The sequence below is a fragment of the Oncorhynchus mykiss genome, chromosome 10 (assembly GCF_057628025.1).
Source record: "Oncorhynchus mykiss isolate SJ-2025 chromosome 10, ASM5762802v1, whole genome shotgun sequence".
Taxonomy (NCBI): domain Eukaryota; kingdom Metazoa; phylum Chordata; class Actinopteri; order Salmoniformes; family Salmonidae; genus Oncorhynchus; species Oncorhynchus mykiss.
In genome coordinates this window covers 71,251,327-71,268,123 of record NC_143031.1, presented here as the reverse complement: position 1 = coordinate 71,268,123, position 16,797 = coordinate 71,251,327, and the positions used below count along the sequence as shown (strand labels likewise).

Below are 16,797 nucleotides of genomic sequence, written 5' to 3'. Positions count from 1 at the left end.
TGAGACACAGAGACTGAGACACAGAGACTGAGACACAGAGACTGAGACTGAGACACAGAGACTGAAACACAGAGACTGAGACACAGAGACTGAGACACAGAGACAGAGACTGAGACACAGAGACTGAGACACAGAGACTGAAACACAGAGACTGAGACACAGAGACTGAGACACAGAGACTGAGACACAGAGACTGAAACACAGAGACTGAGACTGAGACACAGAGAGAGAGTGAGAGAGACACACAAAGTTAGAGAGGACAGTTCAATGGCAAATCCCCAAATCTGCTTATCCTCACCAGTCATTCTACTGCTCTCAGCTAACACACTAGATAGATACAAATGTGATGTCAGCTCAAACAGGGAGTGGTTAATCATATCAAGTGGAGGAGTGGTGGAGGGAGCCTCCATTGATGTCCTCCCTCCCTTGTATACATTTCTGAGCAGAGGGAGAGAGAGAGGAGTGGACAATCTCTTTGTGTTCAGACCAGCCCAGGCCATGGTCCCGCTTGGCTCTCCTCAAAGCCAGAGATCAAACCATGTGCCCAGTGACAGCACTGTCCAGAGATACTAGTGGAGTTCAAAGAGCCGAAGGAGGGCTTGGAGGGATGGACGCAGGCTATACACTAGGTAGGGGGCCAGTGTGGTGGAGGGTGGATTGTTGGTAGGGCAAAGGAGGGTGGGTGGGGGGTGGAGACCGGAGGGGAGGTGGGGCGCCAAGGGGGAACATTGAGGAATAAGGTTGAAGTAGGGTGAGGAGGTTCTGGATAGGGGCGGGAGGATGGCCTAGCTATATGGGACGGCCTGTCACTGATCTCTATCTCCTCCCCGCACCTAACCCCCCTAGCCTGCTACCGTCACCTGCTGGTCTTGTCCAGGTGTTTTATAGCTATCTGGAGGCACTGGGAGTACAGACGGAGAGAGGACTCTGCCAATCCTTTTGTCTGGCTCGCCGCATTCCTCACCCACAGATGGTGGACATGGACACAGACAGACAGATGGACAGGCCAGGCAGGGAGCACAGTACAAGAGGAGCACTCTGAACAGAATGTATGATACGTTGTTGGTAATGAACGCTATTATTAATAAACTATTAATACATGATTAATAAAGTTATTATTAGTAGAGTTATTATTCAAATCAAAATGTATTTGTCACATGCGCCGAATACAACAGGTGTAGAACGTACAGTGAAATCCTCAGTAGTGTTGTCAGTGTGAGGTAGAAGGAGAGATTTATGGCTTCAGTGTGTTTAAGAAAATGCTACAGGAAAATGTGTTTTGCTTTTTAAATGTCTGTTTTTGTTCTGCATCGAAGTCACACTGGGTGCTTTTTTTATGATATCTCACACTCACAACAGGAAGGAGAAAAACAACTACAAAGAATTCAGTCTGCAGAAAAAGAATTCCCATGAAATGACTCTAGAGGGAGGGAGTATAGCTCTCACCTGCTATTCCTACTCTAGAGGGAGGGAGTATAGCTCTCACCTGCTATTCCTACTCTAGAGGGAGGGAGTATAGCTCTCACCTGCTATTCCTACTCTAGAGGGAGGGAGTATAGCTCTCACCTGATATTCCTACTCTAGAGGGAGGGAGTATAGCTCTCACCTGCTATTCCTACTCTAGAGGGAGGGAGTATAGCTCTCACCTGCTATTCCTACTCTAGGGGAAGGGAGTATAGCTCTCACCTGCTATTCCTACTCTAGAGGGAGGGAGTATAGCTCTCACCTGCTATTCCTACTCTAGAGGGAGGGAGTATAGCTCTCACCTGCTATTCCTACTCTAGAGGGAGGGAGTATAGCTCTCAACTGATATTCCTACTCTAGAGGGAGGGAGTATAGCTCTCACCTGCTATTCCTACTCTAGAGGGAGGGAGTATAGCTCTCACCTGCTATTCCTACTCTAGAGGGAGGGAGTATAGCTCTCACCTGCTATTCCTACTCTAGAGGGAGGGAGTATAGCTCTCACCTGCTATTCCTACTCTAGAGGGAGGGAGTATAGCTCTCACCTGCTATTCCTACTCTAGAGGGAGGGAGTATAGCTCTCACCTGCTATTCCTACTCTAGAGGGAGGGAGTATAGCTCTCACCTGCTATTCCTACTCTAGAGGGAGGGAGTATAGCTCTCACCTGCTATTCCTACTCTAGAGGGAGGGAGTATAGCTCTCACCTGCTATTCCTACTCTAGAGGGAGGGAGTATAGCTCTCACCTGCTATTCCTACTCTAGAGGGAGGGAGTATAGCTCTCACCTGCTATTCCTACTCTAGAGGGAGGGAGTATAGCTCTCACCTGCTATTCCTACTCTAGAGGGAGGGAGTATAGCTCTCACCTGCTATTCCTACTCTAGAGGGAGGGAGTATAGCTCTCACCTGCTATTCCTACTCTAGAGGGAGGGAGTATAGCTCTCACCTGCTATTCCTACTCTAGAGGGAGGGAGTATAGCTCTCACCTGATATTCCTACTCTAGAGGGAGGGAGTATAGCTCTCACCTGATATTCCTACTCTAGAGGGAGGGAGTATAGCTCTCACCTGATATTCCTACTCTAGAGGGAGGGAGTATAGCTCTCACCTGCTATTCCTACTCTAGAGGGAGGGAGTATAGCTCTCACCTGCTATTCCTACTCTAGAGGGAGGGAGTATAGCTCTCACCTGCTATTCCTACTCTAGAGGGAGGGAGTATAGCTCTCACCTGCTACTCCTACTCTAGAGGGAGGGAGTATAGCTCTCACCTGCTATTCCTACTCTAGAGGGAGGGAGTATAGCTCTCACCTGCTATTCCTACTCTAGAGGGAGGGAGTATAGCTCTCACCTGCTATTCCTACTCTAGAGGGAGGGAGTATAGCTCTCACCTGCTATTCCTACTCTAGAGGGAGGGAGTATAGCTCTCACCTGCTATTCCTACTCTAGAGGGAGGGAGTATAGCTCTCACCTGCTATTCCTACTCTAGAGGGAGGGAGTATAGCTCTCACCTGCTATTCCTACTCTAGAGGGAGGGAGTATAGCTCTCACCTGCTATTCCTACTCTAGAGGGAGGGAGTATAGCTCTCACCTGCTATTCCTACTCTAGAGGGAGGGAGTATAGCTCTCACCTGCTATTCCTACTCTAGAGGGAGGGAGTATAGCTCTCACCTGATATTCCTACTCTAGAGGGAGGGAGTATAGCTCTCACCTGCTATTCCTACTCTAGAGGGAGGGAGTATAGCTCTCACCTGATATTCCTACTCTAGAGGGAGGGAGTATAGCTCTCACCTGCTATTCCTACTCTAGAGGGAGGGAGTATAGCTCTCACCTGCTATTCCTACTCTAGAGGGAGGGAGTATAGCTCTCACCTGCTATTCCTACTCTAGAGGGAGGGAGTATAGCTCTCACCTGCTATTCCTACTCTAGAGGGAGGGAGTATAGCTCTCACCTGATATTCCTACTCTAGAGGGAGGGAGTATAGCTCTCACCTGATATTCCTACTCTAGAGGGAGGGAGTATAGCTCTCACCTGCTATTCCTACTCTTACTGAACATGTTACTGTTCAATGTATCCAAATAATAAGCTAGTCCCCTGATTACAAACCACACACATAGAAGGAACCCTGATCACAGAGTACACTCAGGGAGTCTCCATTATCCTACTCAATGTACAGGAACTAACAAAGTGAAATACAACTCACATTGTAAAGCGGAGTTCCCCTCTTGACAAGAATGAATAATTAACACATTTTCTGATCATTCTCTAAAACTGAGTGGAGAGGAGGAGTGTGGAGGAGGGGGACAGAGCTGCGTGTCGCACACCTGCGTTGACTCCACCCCCCCGACCTTCAGCCTATCAGAGAGTGTCCCTCCTCACCAGATAAGGGTGACACGTCTCCTCTGCAGGCCCTGACACCTGCACCGATTACCCAACACATTATCAGTGGTTTAGTCAAAACTGGCACAAACAAAGTCACCCACTAATGTACACCTGCAGAGACAAGACAGTGACCTCGAGAGAAGTGGTGACATGCAGTCACAGAATTCAAAAGAACAGGTTTATGACATAGGCCCACTCTAGTCTTTTTTTTTTTTTAATTAATTTTTATTTCACCTTTATTTAACCAGGTAGGCTAGTTGAGAACAAGTTCTCATTTGCAACTGCGACCTGGCCAAGATAAAGCATAGCAGTATGAGCAGACAACACAGAGTTACACATGGAGTAAACAATTAACAAGTCAATAACACAATAGAAAACAAAGGGGGAGTCTATATACATTGTGTGCAAAAGGCATGAGGAGGTAGGCGAATAATTACAATTTTGCAGATTAACACTGGAGTGATAAATGATCAGATGGTCATGTACAGGTAGAGATATTGGTGTGCAAAAGAGCAGAAAAATAAATAAATAAAAACAGTATGGGGATGAGGTAGGTGAAAATGGGTGGGCTATTTACCAATAGACTATGTACAGCTGCAGCGATCGGTTAGCTGCTCAGATAGCTGATGTTTGAAGTTGGTGAGGGAGATAAAAGTCTTATATTGTAACTCTACACATGACGCCTAGCAATAAGTCAGTATATGCGTGTTAGTCTTCAGATGTACTGCATATGGTATGAAAACATGCTAGGCTGAGTCTGGGAGTAACTGAAGGAGTGACACGACCACACAGTGTGACCGCCAGCATGTTGGTGCTAGAGAGCAGTAGCAGGTCCAGAGAAGTGAGGAGAAGAAAGAAGGGAGCGAGGGAGGGAGGAGGGGAGGGAGGGAGGGAGGGAGGGGAGGGAGGGAGGGAGGGAGGGAGGGGATGTTTTTTGGCGGAGTGGAGGAGTGTTAGGGATGAAAGTGTGTGTTGACATGAGAGGGGTAGAGATGACCAGCAGCATCTGCTCTCTCTCCTAAACACACACACACTGGACACACACACGGGAGGTATTAGTCAGAGCCTAAACATCTCGCACCCTCGGCGACCCCGCCAGGAGGGGACTTCTCCGTTGTCGAGGGTTGTTGGCGTGGGCGACGGGACACACAAGGAGGGAGGCGGTTGACGGGAACCTGACGACAGCCGGCCCGGGTCAGGAGACTCCCCTGGTGAACTTTTAGTCAGCGCGCCGGTCCCCAACACACTACACACACACACTCTTCTGCTCCTAACTCCTAATTCATACTCCAAGCCCCCACCAAACCTGACAAGTCTTGGAAGAGCTCCTAGATTTAATCTTGCAAATAGTTTAATATTTTTTATTTGGCCCCTTTTCTTTTCGTAGCCAAAAGCCTGTTGTAATTGTTTGTAAGTCATCTCCAGATCATGTATGTGTGGGGTTTTGTATAAACTGAAAACTACCGTGTGTTATGTTATTGATTTGTTGGGGTTCAAGACCCACGACCCACAGCGCAATATTTGTTTCTTTCTGAGGAGCAAACAAATATGTCAGAGTCGACATTAGCATCTAAACACCTGGGTTTCCTCACAGACCAGCTGTGGTAATACAGGCCAGCTGTGGTAATACAGGCCAGCTGTGGTAATACAGGCCAACTGTGGTAATACAGGCCAGCTGTGGTAATACAGGCCAGCTGTGGTAATACAGGCCATGTTGTGGTAATACAGGCCAGCTGTGGTAATACAGGCAAGCTGTGGTAATACAGGCCATCTGTGGTAATACAGGCCATCTGTGGTAATACAGGCTATGTTGTGGTAATACAGACCAGCTGTGGTAATACAGGCTATGTTGTGGTAATACAGGCCAGCTGTGGTAATACAGGCCATGTTGTGGTAATACAGGCCAGCTGTGGTAATACAGGCCATGTTGTGGTAATACAGGCCATCTGTGGTAATATAGGCAAGCTGTGGTAATACAGGCCAGCTGTGGTAATACAGGCCATGTTGTGGTAATACAGGCCATGTTGTGGTAATACAGGCCATGTGTTGGTAATACAGGCCAGCTGTGGTAATACAGGCTGTTGTGGTAATACAGGCTAGCTGTGGTAATACAGGCCATGTTGTGGTAATACAGGCTAGCTGTGGTAATACAGGCTATGTTGAATCAGGAGAACTTTGTCCTTAGACATCATTCACAACCACAAACAAACACTTTTTGGGTGTATCACTGGACACTCCGTAATGACCGTTCCATTATGACATCAACACAAGCTTGCACGAAAATTATCCAAATAAGGTCATTCATTTAAAACGTCCAGTTCCAATCCAAGTTCCATCTGACCTTTGACCTCAGGACATTCAGATGACATGTCCTCACCTCCATGTTACCATGCCATTCAAAGCCCTGAACTACTAGATGTCTCAACTGTTGTCTGTAATTACCTGCATAGTGAGATGCCAGCTCCTCATCCGTACAGGAGGTCCCCGGTTCAGATCCTGCTATTCCAAGGTAAGCATTCCTTCCATTAGACTATACACACCCCACTGAAACACGCTAGTGAGAGAGAGAGAGAGACTCTGCGCTGTACTCAAACCCCATGGCTACATTAGTGCAGTGACAAATGTGCAAGTGTCCCTCCCACACCCCAGCCACACGGAGAAGGAGAGGAGAGGAATGTAGCCTGTGACTAAAGGAAAGTCCATCTGGGCGCTTACTTCTTTATCTGCCTTTACAAAGTTCACAGATAGAGGGACTGAAGTAGAGGTGAGACAATGTCTCGGTGTCACAGGTCAGTCACCACGAGAGAGAGAGAAATGGGGGGAGAGAGAGAGAGGAGTGGAGACAGAGAGAGAGAAAGAGAGAGAGAGAGAGAGAGAGAGAGAGAGAGGTGGAGAGAGAGACAGAGAAATGGGGTGGAGAGAGAGAGAGGAGAGAAAACGAGAGAGAGGGGGAGAGAGAGAGAAAGGGGAGTGACAGAGAAAGAGATAGGAGGACCTGTTGCGACAGCGAACCTCTCCAAAAGTGCCAAGTGCACACTAATATTTAGTCTTGGCGATGCATACCAGTATTTCAGTATCTAAACATTACAGTTCTCTATAGAACTTCACACCCGCAGGGCAACTTCAACTTCCAATCCACGACTATGGGCTTGAATGACTTGTTACAAGTTGTAAAACTCAGAGTGAAGCAGACTCAACATATGCAACAGGGAAGATGGTTGGTTGAAGTTGTAAAACTCAGAGTGAAGCAGACTCAACATATGCAACAGGGAAGATGGTTGGTTGCCAGGGATTTGATTGCCATCCTGTAAATCGACCCGACCAAATTACCAACCCACCACCCAGGGGCCCTCCGTCGGTCCACCTCATAAGAACTAGAGGGGGGCTCCTTTTAGCAATTATAAAGCTATCGACGACTCGCTCGACATATGTTTGTGCGTCTTCCAGGCTTCTAGCATTAAGTCATTATCTGAACAAATTGTGACAGACTTTTTTATTGCCACCCAATCATGAAACATGCGCCAGTGGCACAGCTCTTAACGAGTAGCATGTTACTCCAACCTACCCCCCTCCGTCCCCTCAACTCTGATTCCTGCCTCTCATATTTATAATTTTACCACATCCTAACAATAACACGGCCTGGGACTGGTGCAGCAACAACATGTCGGGGCCTCGCCGGCCCTAATGGATCGCATGCGTTACCGCGGTAAAGCCTGTAAGTATTACCAGCTGCGACACTCTCTCTCGTCCTGGCAGCAGTGGTGGTGGGGGGGGGGGGGACGAAGCAAGCGGACTCATCTAAGTGCAGCTGGACCAGAGGGGGGAGGAGGTAAAAGATGGGGAGAGTGGAGGGAGGGGGGAGGGGGATGAAGAGATGGGGAGAGTGGAGGGGGAGACAAGAAACCACAAGACTTCGTGTTTCCAGCTGCCTTTCTCAGGAGCTCGGTTTTCTCTCCTCCCGGTTTTCGCAGGGCTCTTTTTGTCCCCTTTTTCAAAGAAAGAAAGAAAAAAGCACCACCCCTCGGCCCTCCCGTCCTTCGGCCATCTTTGTTTGGACAGGGCTCTGGAGCTCCAGAAAAGCTCTCTCAGATGTGCTGAAGTAAGGGAAAAACCAAACAAACTGGCTCTTGCACACACACACACACACACACACACACACACAGAGAGAGAGAGACACACACTGCAAAAAAATACATTGAGTCACACAAGCTCACCACCACACATATACTTCCACACATATGTTCATATTCAGACAACATGCATGCCAACTCCACTATCGCCCAGGGACAAATTAGCATGGAAGCAAGAAAAGCGCCCCCTAACTCCCCTCTTCACTGTGGCCTGTAGCAATAGGATATAGGATGCATTCTTTTTGACATCGTGTGTGTGCCCTCGAATCTTCGGATCACAGCACAAGGCGAATTTCGAGCATACCTCGACATGTGTTACCTCTTTGTAATGTTGACTTTGTACGGCTATACGAGTTGTGATACTGGAGCCAAACACTGGGCCTGGCCATGGGGCCCTAACCGGCCACCCCGGCCCCAGCTTCCTTCTTCGTTAAATAACAAACACCCAGAGTGAACCGTGAAAACAGAGTTTAAAAAAAAAACACAGCAACACAATAGAGATCTATAAAAGCGTATTAAAATAAACCCATCAAATGTCACTCAACGCTGCCTCTAGCAGACACAAGTCCCCCTGCCCTCCTCTCGAAATTTGAAATGTTATTTGTCCGATTCTGTTTCCTTGCGGTGTTTCTTACAAAACCGTGGGATTTTGGTGAATGGGAGACTCTTGCCCAATGTTGATCTAGTAACATATGTATTTAGTAAGAGACAAAAGTGTTTCTTGAACTAGCTTTGAGTCGCTATTGTTTCAATCACGTGGCTAACTGCTACTGGGTCTGTGTGAACAGATAGAACTGATATAGAGCAACTAAACCATTATCATTTAGAGTAAATGGACAAATAGATAGAAAAACATTGGTCATATTTCCAAAATGATCATGGCTATAATGTTTTAAATAAACAAACATGTAATATTGTATTGAGAGAATGTGAATATATTTCAACCTTAACATTTGTAGTGGTAAATGTTTTAGGGAGTCCTTGAATTTGGCATTAAGACAATCCAAAAGAAGCACTTATAGAACAGATTTGACCCGTGTTTATTGATTTTCTTTCTCTCCCTCTCTTTCTGTCTCCTAGCGGCATCATTCCCCATCTCCTCTTCTCTTCCCCCTGTGATGACTTTGCTAATATATTTGAATAATGAAGGCGAGTCATTTGAATATTCCTTCAGTATTAAAAAAGGATGTTTTTACACGATGCAGCAATATTAACCCTCCGTAATTGGGCTCTTTGGACTTTACCAGTAGAAATACTAAATTATTTACTTATGTCGACAAAATGTCAGAGACACGCATCCAAAAATAATTACCAACGTTTCAGACAATGTTGTTTTGATTTTTATCTCTCCCTCTGCTGTATGTGATCGGACTTAAATAGAGTATCCCCTGATCTGTGTGTGTGTGTGTGTGTGTGTGTGTGTGTGTGTGTGTGTGTGTGTGTGTGTGTGTGTTCTGACAGAGAGCTCTAATGAATTCTACTGAAGGAACAAAACGGTTTGAAATATTCTCCATGTTTCATGTTGTTTGTGGACTCTGGAGAATCTCTCTCCATTCTTCTCTTGTCGTATTAATAATGAAGACTAGTATATTGATTGTTTACAGCTGGGGGTGACTGACGTTACCGCGCTTGGATAGCGCTTACACCGTCGAGGGTCTTTGTTGGGATAGCGTTTACACCGTCGAGGGTCTTGTTGGGATAGCGTTTACACCGTCGAGGGTCTTGTTGGGATAGCGTTTACACCGTCGAGGGTCTTGTTAGGATAGCGTTTACACCGTCGAGGGTCTTGTTGGGATAGCGTTTACACCGTCGAGGGTCTTGTTGGGATAGCGTTTACACCGTCGAGGGTCTTGTTAGGATAGCGTTTACACCGTCGAGGGTCTTGTTGGGATAGCGTTTACACCGCCAAGGGTCTTGTTGGGATAGCGTTTACACCGCCAAGGGTCTTGTTGGGATAGCGTTTACACCGCCAAGGGTCTTGTTAGGATAGCGTTTACACCGTCGAGGGTCTTGTTGGGATAGCGTTTACACCGCCAAGGGTCTTGTTGGGATAGCGTTTACACCGCCAAGGGTCTTGTTGGGATAGCGTTTACACCGTCGAGGGTCTTGTTGGGATAGCGTTTACACCGCCAAGGGTCTTGTTGGGATAGCGTTTACACCGTCGAGGGTCTTTGTTGGGATAGCATTTACACCGTCGAGGGTCTTTGTTGGGATAGCGTTTACACCGTCGAGGGTCTTGTTGGGATAGCGTTTACACCGCCAAGGGTCTTTGTTGGGATAGCGTTTACTCCGTCAAGGGTCTTTGTTGGGATAGCGTTTACTCCGTCAAGGGTCTTTGTTGGGATAGCGTTTACTCCGTCAAGGGTCTTTGTTGGGATAGCGTTTACACCGTTCAGGGTCTTTGTTGGGATAGCGTTTACACCATCAAGGGTCTTTGTTGGGATAGCGTTTACACCGTTCAGGGTCTTTGTTGGGATAGCGTTTACACCATCAAGGGTCTTTGTTGGGATAGCGTTTACACCATCAAGGGTCTTTTTTGGGATAGCGTTTACTCCGTCAAGGGTCTTTGTTGGGGTAGCTTTTTATGTTGTAATCTAAATGTGTTGTCTGTGATCTGGCATGTAGGCCCTGGTTGGGTCCTTTCGGTAGGTGTGTGTGTGTGTGTGTGTGTGTGTGTGTGTGTGTGTGTGTGTGTGTGTGTGTGTGTGTGTGTGTGTGTGTGTGTGATTTGTTCATTACTTTTACCCAACATCAATGGGCTTTGGAGGAACGCAACGGCTTCTTTAGACTTTTCCCTGACTACAAATAAACAGACTAGGGTGGGTGGGTGGGTGGTTGGGTGTGTGTGTGTGTGTGTGTGTGTGTGTGTGTGCAAACACTGACAGATAGGCGTGCTGATGCCATGTTTCAGTTGAACCCTTGAAGTGGAAATTAGGTTTCTCTGTCATCTTGTAACTAGTCCAGTTCTCACAAAGTCAGCAAGACTTCCTCACCTCACCCCCTGCCTGCCTGACACCCACTATCCACCACCCCTACCCCTACCCCTACCACCACCACCACCCCCCCTACCCCTACCACCACTACCAACCCTGAACTCCTCTGGTCAGAATCTAGAGTGACATGGTACCCGGGAGAAGCAGATGGAAACAATCCGCTCTCATTTCAACTTTTTTTATTTTCCATTAAATTGTATACTTGAGAGAGAGAGAGAGAGAGAGAGAGAGCGAGGAGGCGAGAGAGAGAGAGAGAGAGAGAGAGAGAGAGAGCGAGGAGGCGAGAGAGAGAGAGAGAGAGAGAGAGAGAGAGAGAGAGAGAGAGAGAGAGAGCGAGGAGGCGAGAGAGAGAGCGAGAGAGAGAGAGAGGAAGAGAGAGTTCTTTAACCATTTGTACATTGTTACAACACTGTATATATATATGTATAATATGACATTTGTAATGTCTTTATTGTTTTGAAATGTCTGTATGTGTAATGTTTACTGTTAATTTTTATTGTTTATTTCACTTTTGTATATTATCTACCTCACTTGCTTTGGCAATGTTAACACATGTTTCCCATGCCAATAAAGCCCCTTGAATTGAATTGAGAGAGAGAGAGAGAGAGAGAGAGAGAGAGAGAGAGAGAGAGAGAGAGAGAGAGGTGAGTGGGGTGATTTTTCTCTCTACCTCTTCAGGTGGTTGGTCTTTACGTTTGCCAAGGCAGTAAAGCCACGCGGTTTCTCAAAAGAGCCCAGTCAAGTGGATTTATGCTGGGGGAAGCACATTCACGCACGCAGTCACACACTCGCATTCAAACATGCACTCAAGCTTAAAAACACACACACACACAGGCTTGGTGCTGGATGGCAGAAAGAGGGAGAGAGACACAGTGGAGAGTAGTAGCGCTCATACAGCTGACTACAGACAGGAAGGAGAGGGCACTCACTTCCTGTATGTCACTTCCTGGCTATACTAATCTGCAATCTTCCAAACATCGCAAGTAGTATCCTAGAACATCAAAGTGAGCTCACTGACATTGGGCATTCTTTGGGCACTAAATGGGCAGTGTCCGCCCTCCAATATCATCATGCCACACCCTTCCATTAATCTTCCTTTCACTAAAAGGAAGGAGTAACCCCTGGTAAGTACTTAGAGATAGCCCATACCACGGCCCCCTCACACAGGCAAAGACAGAGACAGTACAGTGTCTCTAACACTACAGCTGTGGGAAAATGCCCCAGCCTCCCAGGACAACTCCACTGAGGCCTACAGCCACGGTCGGTGTCAGAGACCAACTTTTTTTTTTGTCAAATACAAACACTCAAAGGAAGCAGCCAAATGTGAGCTAAGGTCCTCATCACTTCATTTTTCATGTTATGGAGAAACGTATTTTATGTGCCTGAGACATATGTCGGTTGAGAAAAAAATGAAATGGCGCCAGTGGTTTGTGGGTGCCGACATATTGGGATCCATTCTCCTAGTTGTGTTATGTCCATGTGTGTATGTGTGTGAAAGTCCTTTTCCAATGTGCGAGTGTGTGTATGTGTGTGTGTCCTCTCTCTTCTCAGTGTGTGTGTGGGCACCTGAGGGTCCGATCCCCATCCCCAAAGAAACCTCGGAGCGGCGAGCGACAGCTGTGCGGCGTGTGTTGCCGTAGCGATAGGCATCATGGGCTCGTGTGCAGCCTAATTGGGCCGTTGCTCAGCCCGCCGAGTGGCCCTCGCTAATTAATTAGAAAGGTAGTGGAGCTGAAAGTTTTAATCAGCAGACCAGCTCTTCTCCTCTTCCTCCTTCTATATCAAACACTACCAGCCCCACCTGACAATCACCATCTATCTGGATCTGTGGTGGGTGTGTGGGAGGGTAGCATGTTTTACAGTGAAGATATTCAGATGGAAAGTGTTTCACATTGAAATCCCGATCAGGGGAGATATGAACATTTGCTAGCATAGATGTTTTCTATTTTAATTACAAAAGTTAAATTCCAATTTTGAAAGTTGTAAAACGTTAGACATCACATTTATGTCCGTAACTGATCGTTCTCTTTTTATACCGAAGTAGACTATCTGTGTGTCTATGTTCAGCCTATGGCAATGCTTGTCTGTACGTTACAGTGCTCAGTATATAGGCTTGTATGTGGGAGGTCTGATTAGTTAGGATGTGGAGAAAGCCCAGTGGTCTTCCTGTGTGTAACTGTGTAACTATGTATGTGAGTGTGTGTGTATCATGTATCCCGTACTGACAAGGGTCTGGACTGAACTCTGTGATCCCCCCAATAAGTATGTGAACAGTGTGTGTGTGTCTGTGTCTGTGTCTGTGTCTGTGTGTGTGTGTGTGTGTGTGTGTGTGTGTGTGTGTGTGTGTGGCCATATCCCCTTTCTAAACGTCTCAAAGAGATCCTTTTCCACTCGACCGCTCCATCCCTCTATCCTCCAGAAACATTTCCCCTCTCCAGAACTAAACATAATATTATTTTTGCCTCTTATCCCTATCCGTAGTTAACTAATTAAAAGCTGCCGCTCAACCCCAACACTTTCCATCTCGCTCCAAGGAGCTTTTGGAAATCACACAGCTCGTAAAAGCGAAGAAGAGCCAGAACGAACGGTGAGGGTTTATATTTCCCTCAGAAGAAGAAGAAGGGAAAAAGATGATTCCTAAAGAATGTGCCTGGGCTCCACTTTGGGGACTGTGTCGAGTCCCAGGGCTGTGTGCATGCAGCAGACAGAGCACCACAATGATTTGCGGTGGAGGACCCAGTGTCTGGGAGGAATCAACAAGAGAGAGAAGAGACCGACAACAAGAGGCATGCTGAAGAGGAAGAGGCTAAGCTAGTCAACCACTTCACAAGATAGACTTGCTCTCCCTCCCACAACACTAGTAAAGAGAAGAGCTACTGCCAGTGGTCTTGGATCAGTTCTGAATATGTATGAATAGAGGATAACTTCTTCATTGTGCCTTCTTCACTCTGCCTTCTTCACTGTGTCCTCTTCACTGTGCCTTCTTCACTCTGCCTTCTTCACTCTGCCTTCTTCACTGTGTCCACTTCACTGTGTCCTCTTCACTGTGTCCACTTCACTGTGTCCACCTCACTGTGCCTTCTTCACTGTGTCCTCTTCACTGTGTCCTCTTCACTGTGTCCTCTTCACTGTGCCTTCTTCACTCTGCCTTCTTCACTGTGTCTTCTTCACTCTGCCTTCTTCACTCTGCCTTCTTCACTGTGCCTTCTTCACTGTGTCCTCTTCACTGTGTCCTCTTCACTGTGTCCTCTTCACTGTGCCTTCTTCACTCTGCCTTCTTCACTCTGCCTTCTTCACTGTGCCTTCTTCACTGTGTCCACTTCACTGTGCCTTCTTCACTGTGCCTTCTTCACTCTGCCTTCTTCACTGTGTCCACTTCACTGTGTCCTCTTCACTGTGTCCACTTCACTGTGTCCACTTCACTGTGCCTTCTTCACTGTGTCCTCTTCACTGTGCCTTCTTCACTGTGCCTTCTTCACTGTGCCTTCTTCACTGTGCCTTCTTCACTGTGTCCTCTTCACTGTGTCCTCTTCACTGTGCCTTCTTCACTGTGCCTTCTTCACTCTGCCTTCTTCACTCTGCCTTCTTCACTGTGCCTTCTTCACTGTGTCCACTTCACTGTGCCTTCTTCACTCTGCCTTCTTCACTGTGTCCACTTCACTGTGTCCTCTTCACTGTGTCCACTTCACTGTGTCCACTTCACTGTGCCTTCTTCACTGTGTCCTCTTCACTGTGCCTTCTTCACTGTGCCTTCTTCACTGTGCCTTCTTCACTGTGCCTTCTTCACTGTGTCCTCTTCACTGTGTCCTCTTCACTGTGCCTTCTTCACTGTGCCTTCTTCACTGTGCCTTCTTCACTGTGCCTTCTTCACTGTGCCTTCTTCACTCTGCCTTCTTCACTGTGCCTTCTTCACTGTGCCTTCTTCACTGTGTCCTCTTCACTGTGTCCTCTTCACTGTGCCTTCTTCACTGTGCCTTCTTCACTGTGCCTTCTTCACTGTGCCTTCTTCACTGTGCCTTCTTCACTCTGCCTTCTTCACTGTGCCTTCTTCACTGTGCCTTCTTCACTGTGTCCTCTTCACTGTGCCTTCTTCACTGTGCCTTCTTCACTGTGCCTTCTTCACTGTGTCTTCTTCACTGTACCTTCTTCACGGTGCCTTCTTCACTGTGCCTTCTTCACTCTGCCTTCTTCACTGTGTCCTCTTCACTGTGTCCTCTTCACTGTGCCTTCTTCACTCTGCCTTCTTCACTGTGTTCTCTTCACTGTGCCTTCTTCACTGTGCCTTCTTCACTGTGTCCTCTTCACTGTGCCTTCTTCACTGTGTCCTCTCCACTGTGTCCTCTTCACTGTGTCCACTTCACTGTGCCTTCTTCACTGTGCCTTCTTCACTGTGCCTTCTTCACTGTGCCTTCTTCACTGTGCCTTCTTCACTGTGCCTTCTTCACTGTGCCTTCTTCACTGTGCCTTCTCCACTGTGCCTTCTTCACTGTGCCTTCTTCACTGTGCCTTCTTCACTGTGCCTTCTTCACTGTGTCCTCTCCACTGTGCCTTCTCCACTGTGCCTTCTCCACTGTGCCTTCTTCACTGTGCCTTCTCCACTGTGCCTTCTTCACTGTGTCCTCTTCACTGTGCCTTCTTCACTGTGCCTTCTTCACTGTGTCCTCTACACTGTGCCTTCTTCACTGTGCCTTCTTCACTGTGCCTTCTTCACTGTGCCTTCTTCACTGTGCCTTCTCCACTGTGCCTTCTTCACTGTGCCTTCTTCACTGTGCCTTCTTCACTGTGCCTTCTCCACTGTTCCTTCTTCAATGTGCCTTCTCCACTGTGCCTTCTCCACTGTGCCTTCTTCACTGTGCCTTCTTCACTGTGCCTTCTCCACTGTGCCTTCTTCACTGTGCCTTCTTCAATGTGCCTTCTCCACTGTGCCTTCTCCACTGTGCCTTCTCCACTGTGCCTGCTTCACTGTGTCTTCTTCACTGTGTCTTCTTCACTGTGCCTTCTTCACTGTGTCCTCTCCACTATGCCATCATCTAGTTGGGTCAATGCATACTTCCCAAAGGCATGCTCAAATACAGTGTGCCATCATCACAGCTTTGTCCTATAGTCTTTGGACCGAGGTGAGGTGTGACAGAGACTGAGATTGTGAAACACACACATCTTTTATCTTAGTGGCGGCGGTAGTGACACTGCATGGCGTTGTGGCGGCCCTATTCTCTGTGGCCACCTTGGCCTCCCGGCCCTGCGGCGTGCTAATCAGTTAGCTGGTCTTATCTCCGTGTTGGCCTGGCCAAAACAAACACGCACTGCCTCTTTATTGCTTTGTTTTCACATGTTACGAGGGGGAAGGAGACACCATGATTACTTTACCAGATCACCGCTAGATTATTGTTGTTAGGACCAGTATTACTGTAAGTTACTTGCCAAATACTGGAGTGTCATGTGGGTGGATATATACAGTAATGGCTGACTGGTGATGCAGAGGTGGGAAAACTGTTTGAAAGGTGAGGTAGAGAGAAAAGGAAAGATATAAAGAGAGAGAAAGAGAGTGTGAGAGAGAAACAGTGGCTAGTCTTTTTATCTCCTTACACAGTGTTCATATTCACTCTAAATGGGTCAAATATACCTTATTAGCAGACAGCGATAGGACAAAACGCTAAGTTAACTATGCTACACATGCTCCTCTGATAGTAAGGGAGTTAGACATAATGAAGCAGTCTTGGAAATGGTGTCATTATAGTCAGATTCCTCTGTAATGGCTACACTCCCAGAGAGTGAGAGAGAGAGAGAGAGAGAAGGAACCTGGCTGGCTCTCTCTGTCGCTAGGCTAATTGGCGTGC

The 16,797-nt window shown here is 47.2% G+C and overlaps 1 protein-coding gene across 6 annotated transcripts in view; it reads right to left on the bottom strand.

Moving 5' to 3' along the window:
- bnc2 (basonuclin 2) overlaps positions 1-16,797 on the bottom strand; it is a 233,773-nt gene that overhangs the window by 73,548 nt on the left and 143,428 nt on the right. For 2 of the 6 annotated variants that reach the window (XM_090187766.1, XM_036933759.2), the window contains exon 1: positions 6,280-6,746. The exons of the other annotated variants lie outside the window; for them this stretch is intronic. In XM_090187766.1, the coding sequence (XP_090043892.1) occupies positions 6,280-6,306 (27 nt within the window). In that variant the 5' untranslated portion in view covers positions 6,307-6,746. Of the gene's footprint in view, positions 1-6,279; positions 6,747-16,797 lie in introns of those variants that run through there. 6 annotated transcript variants of the gene reach the window in all.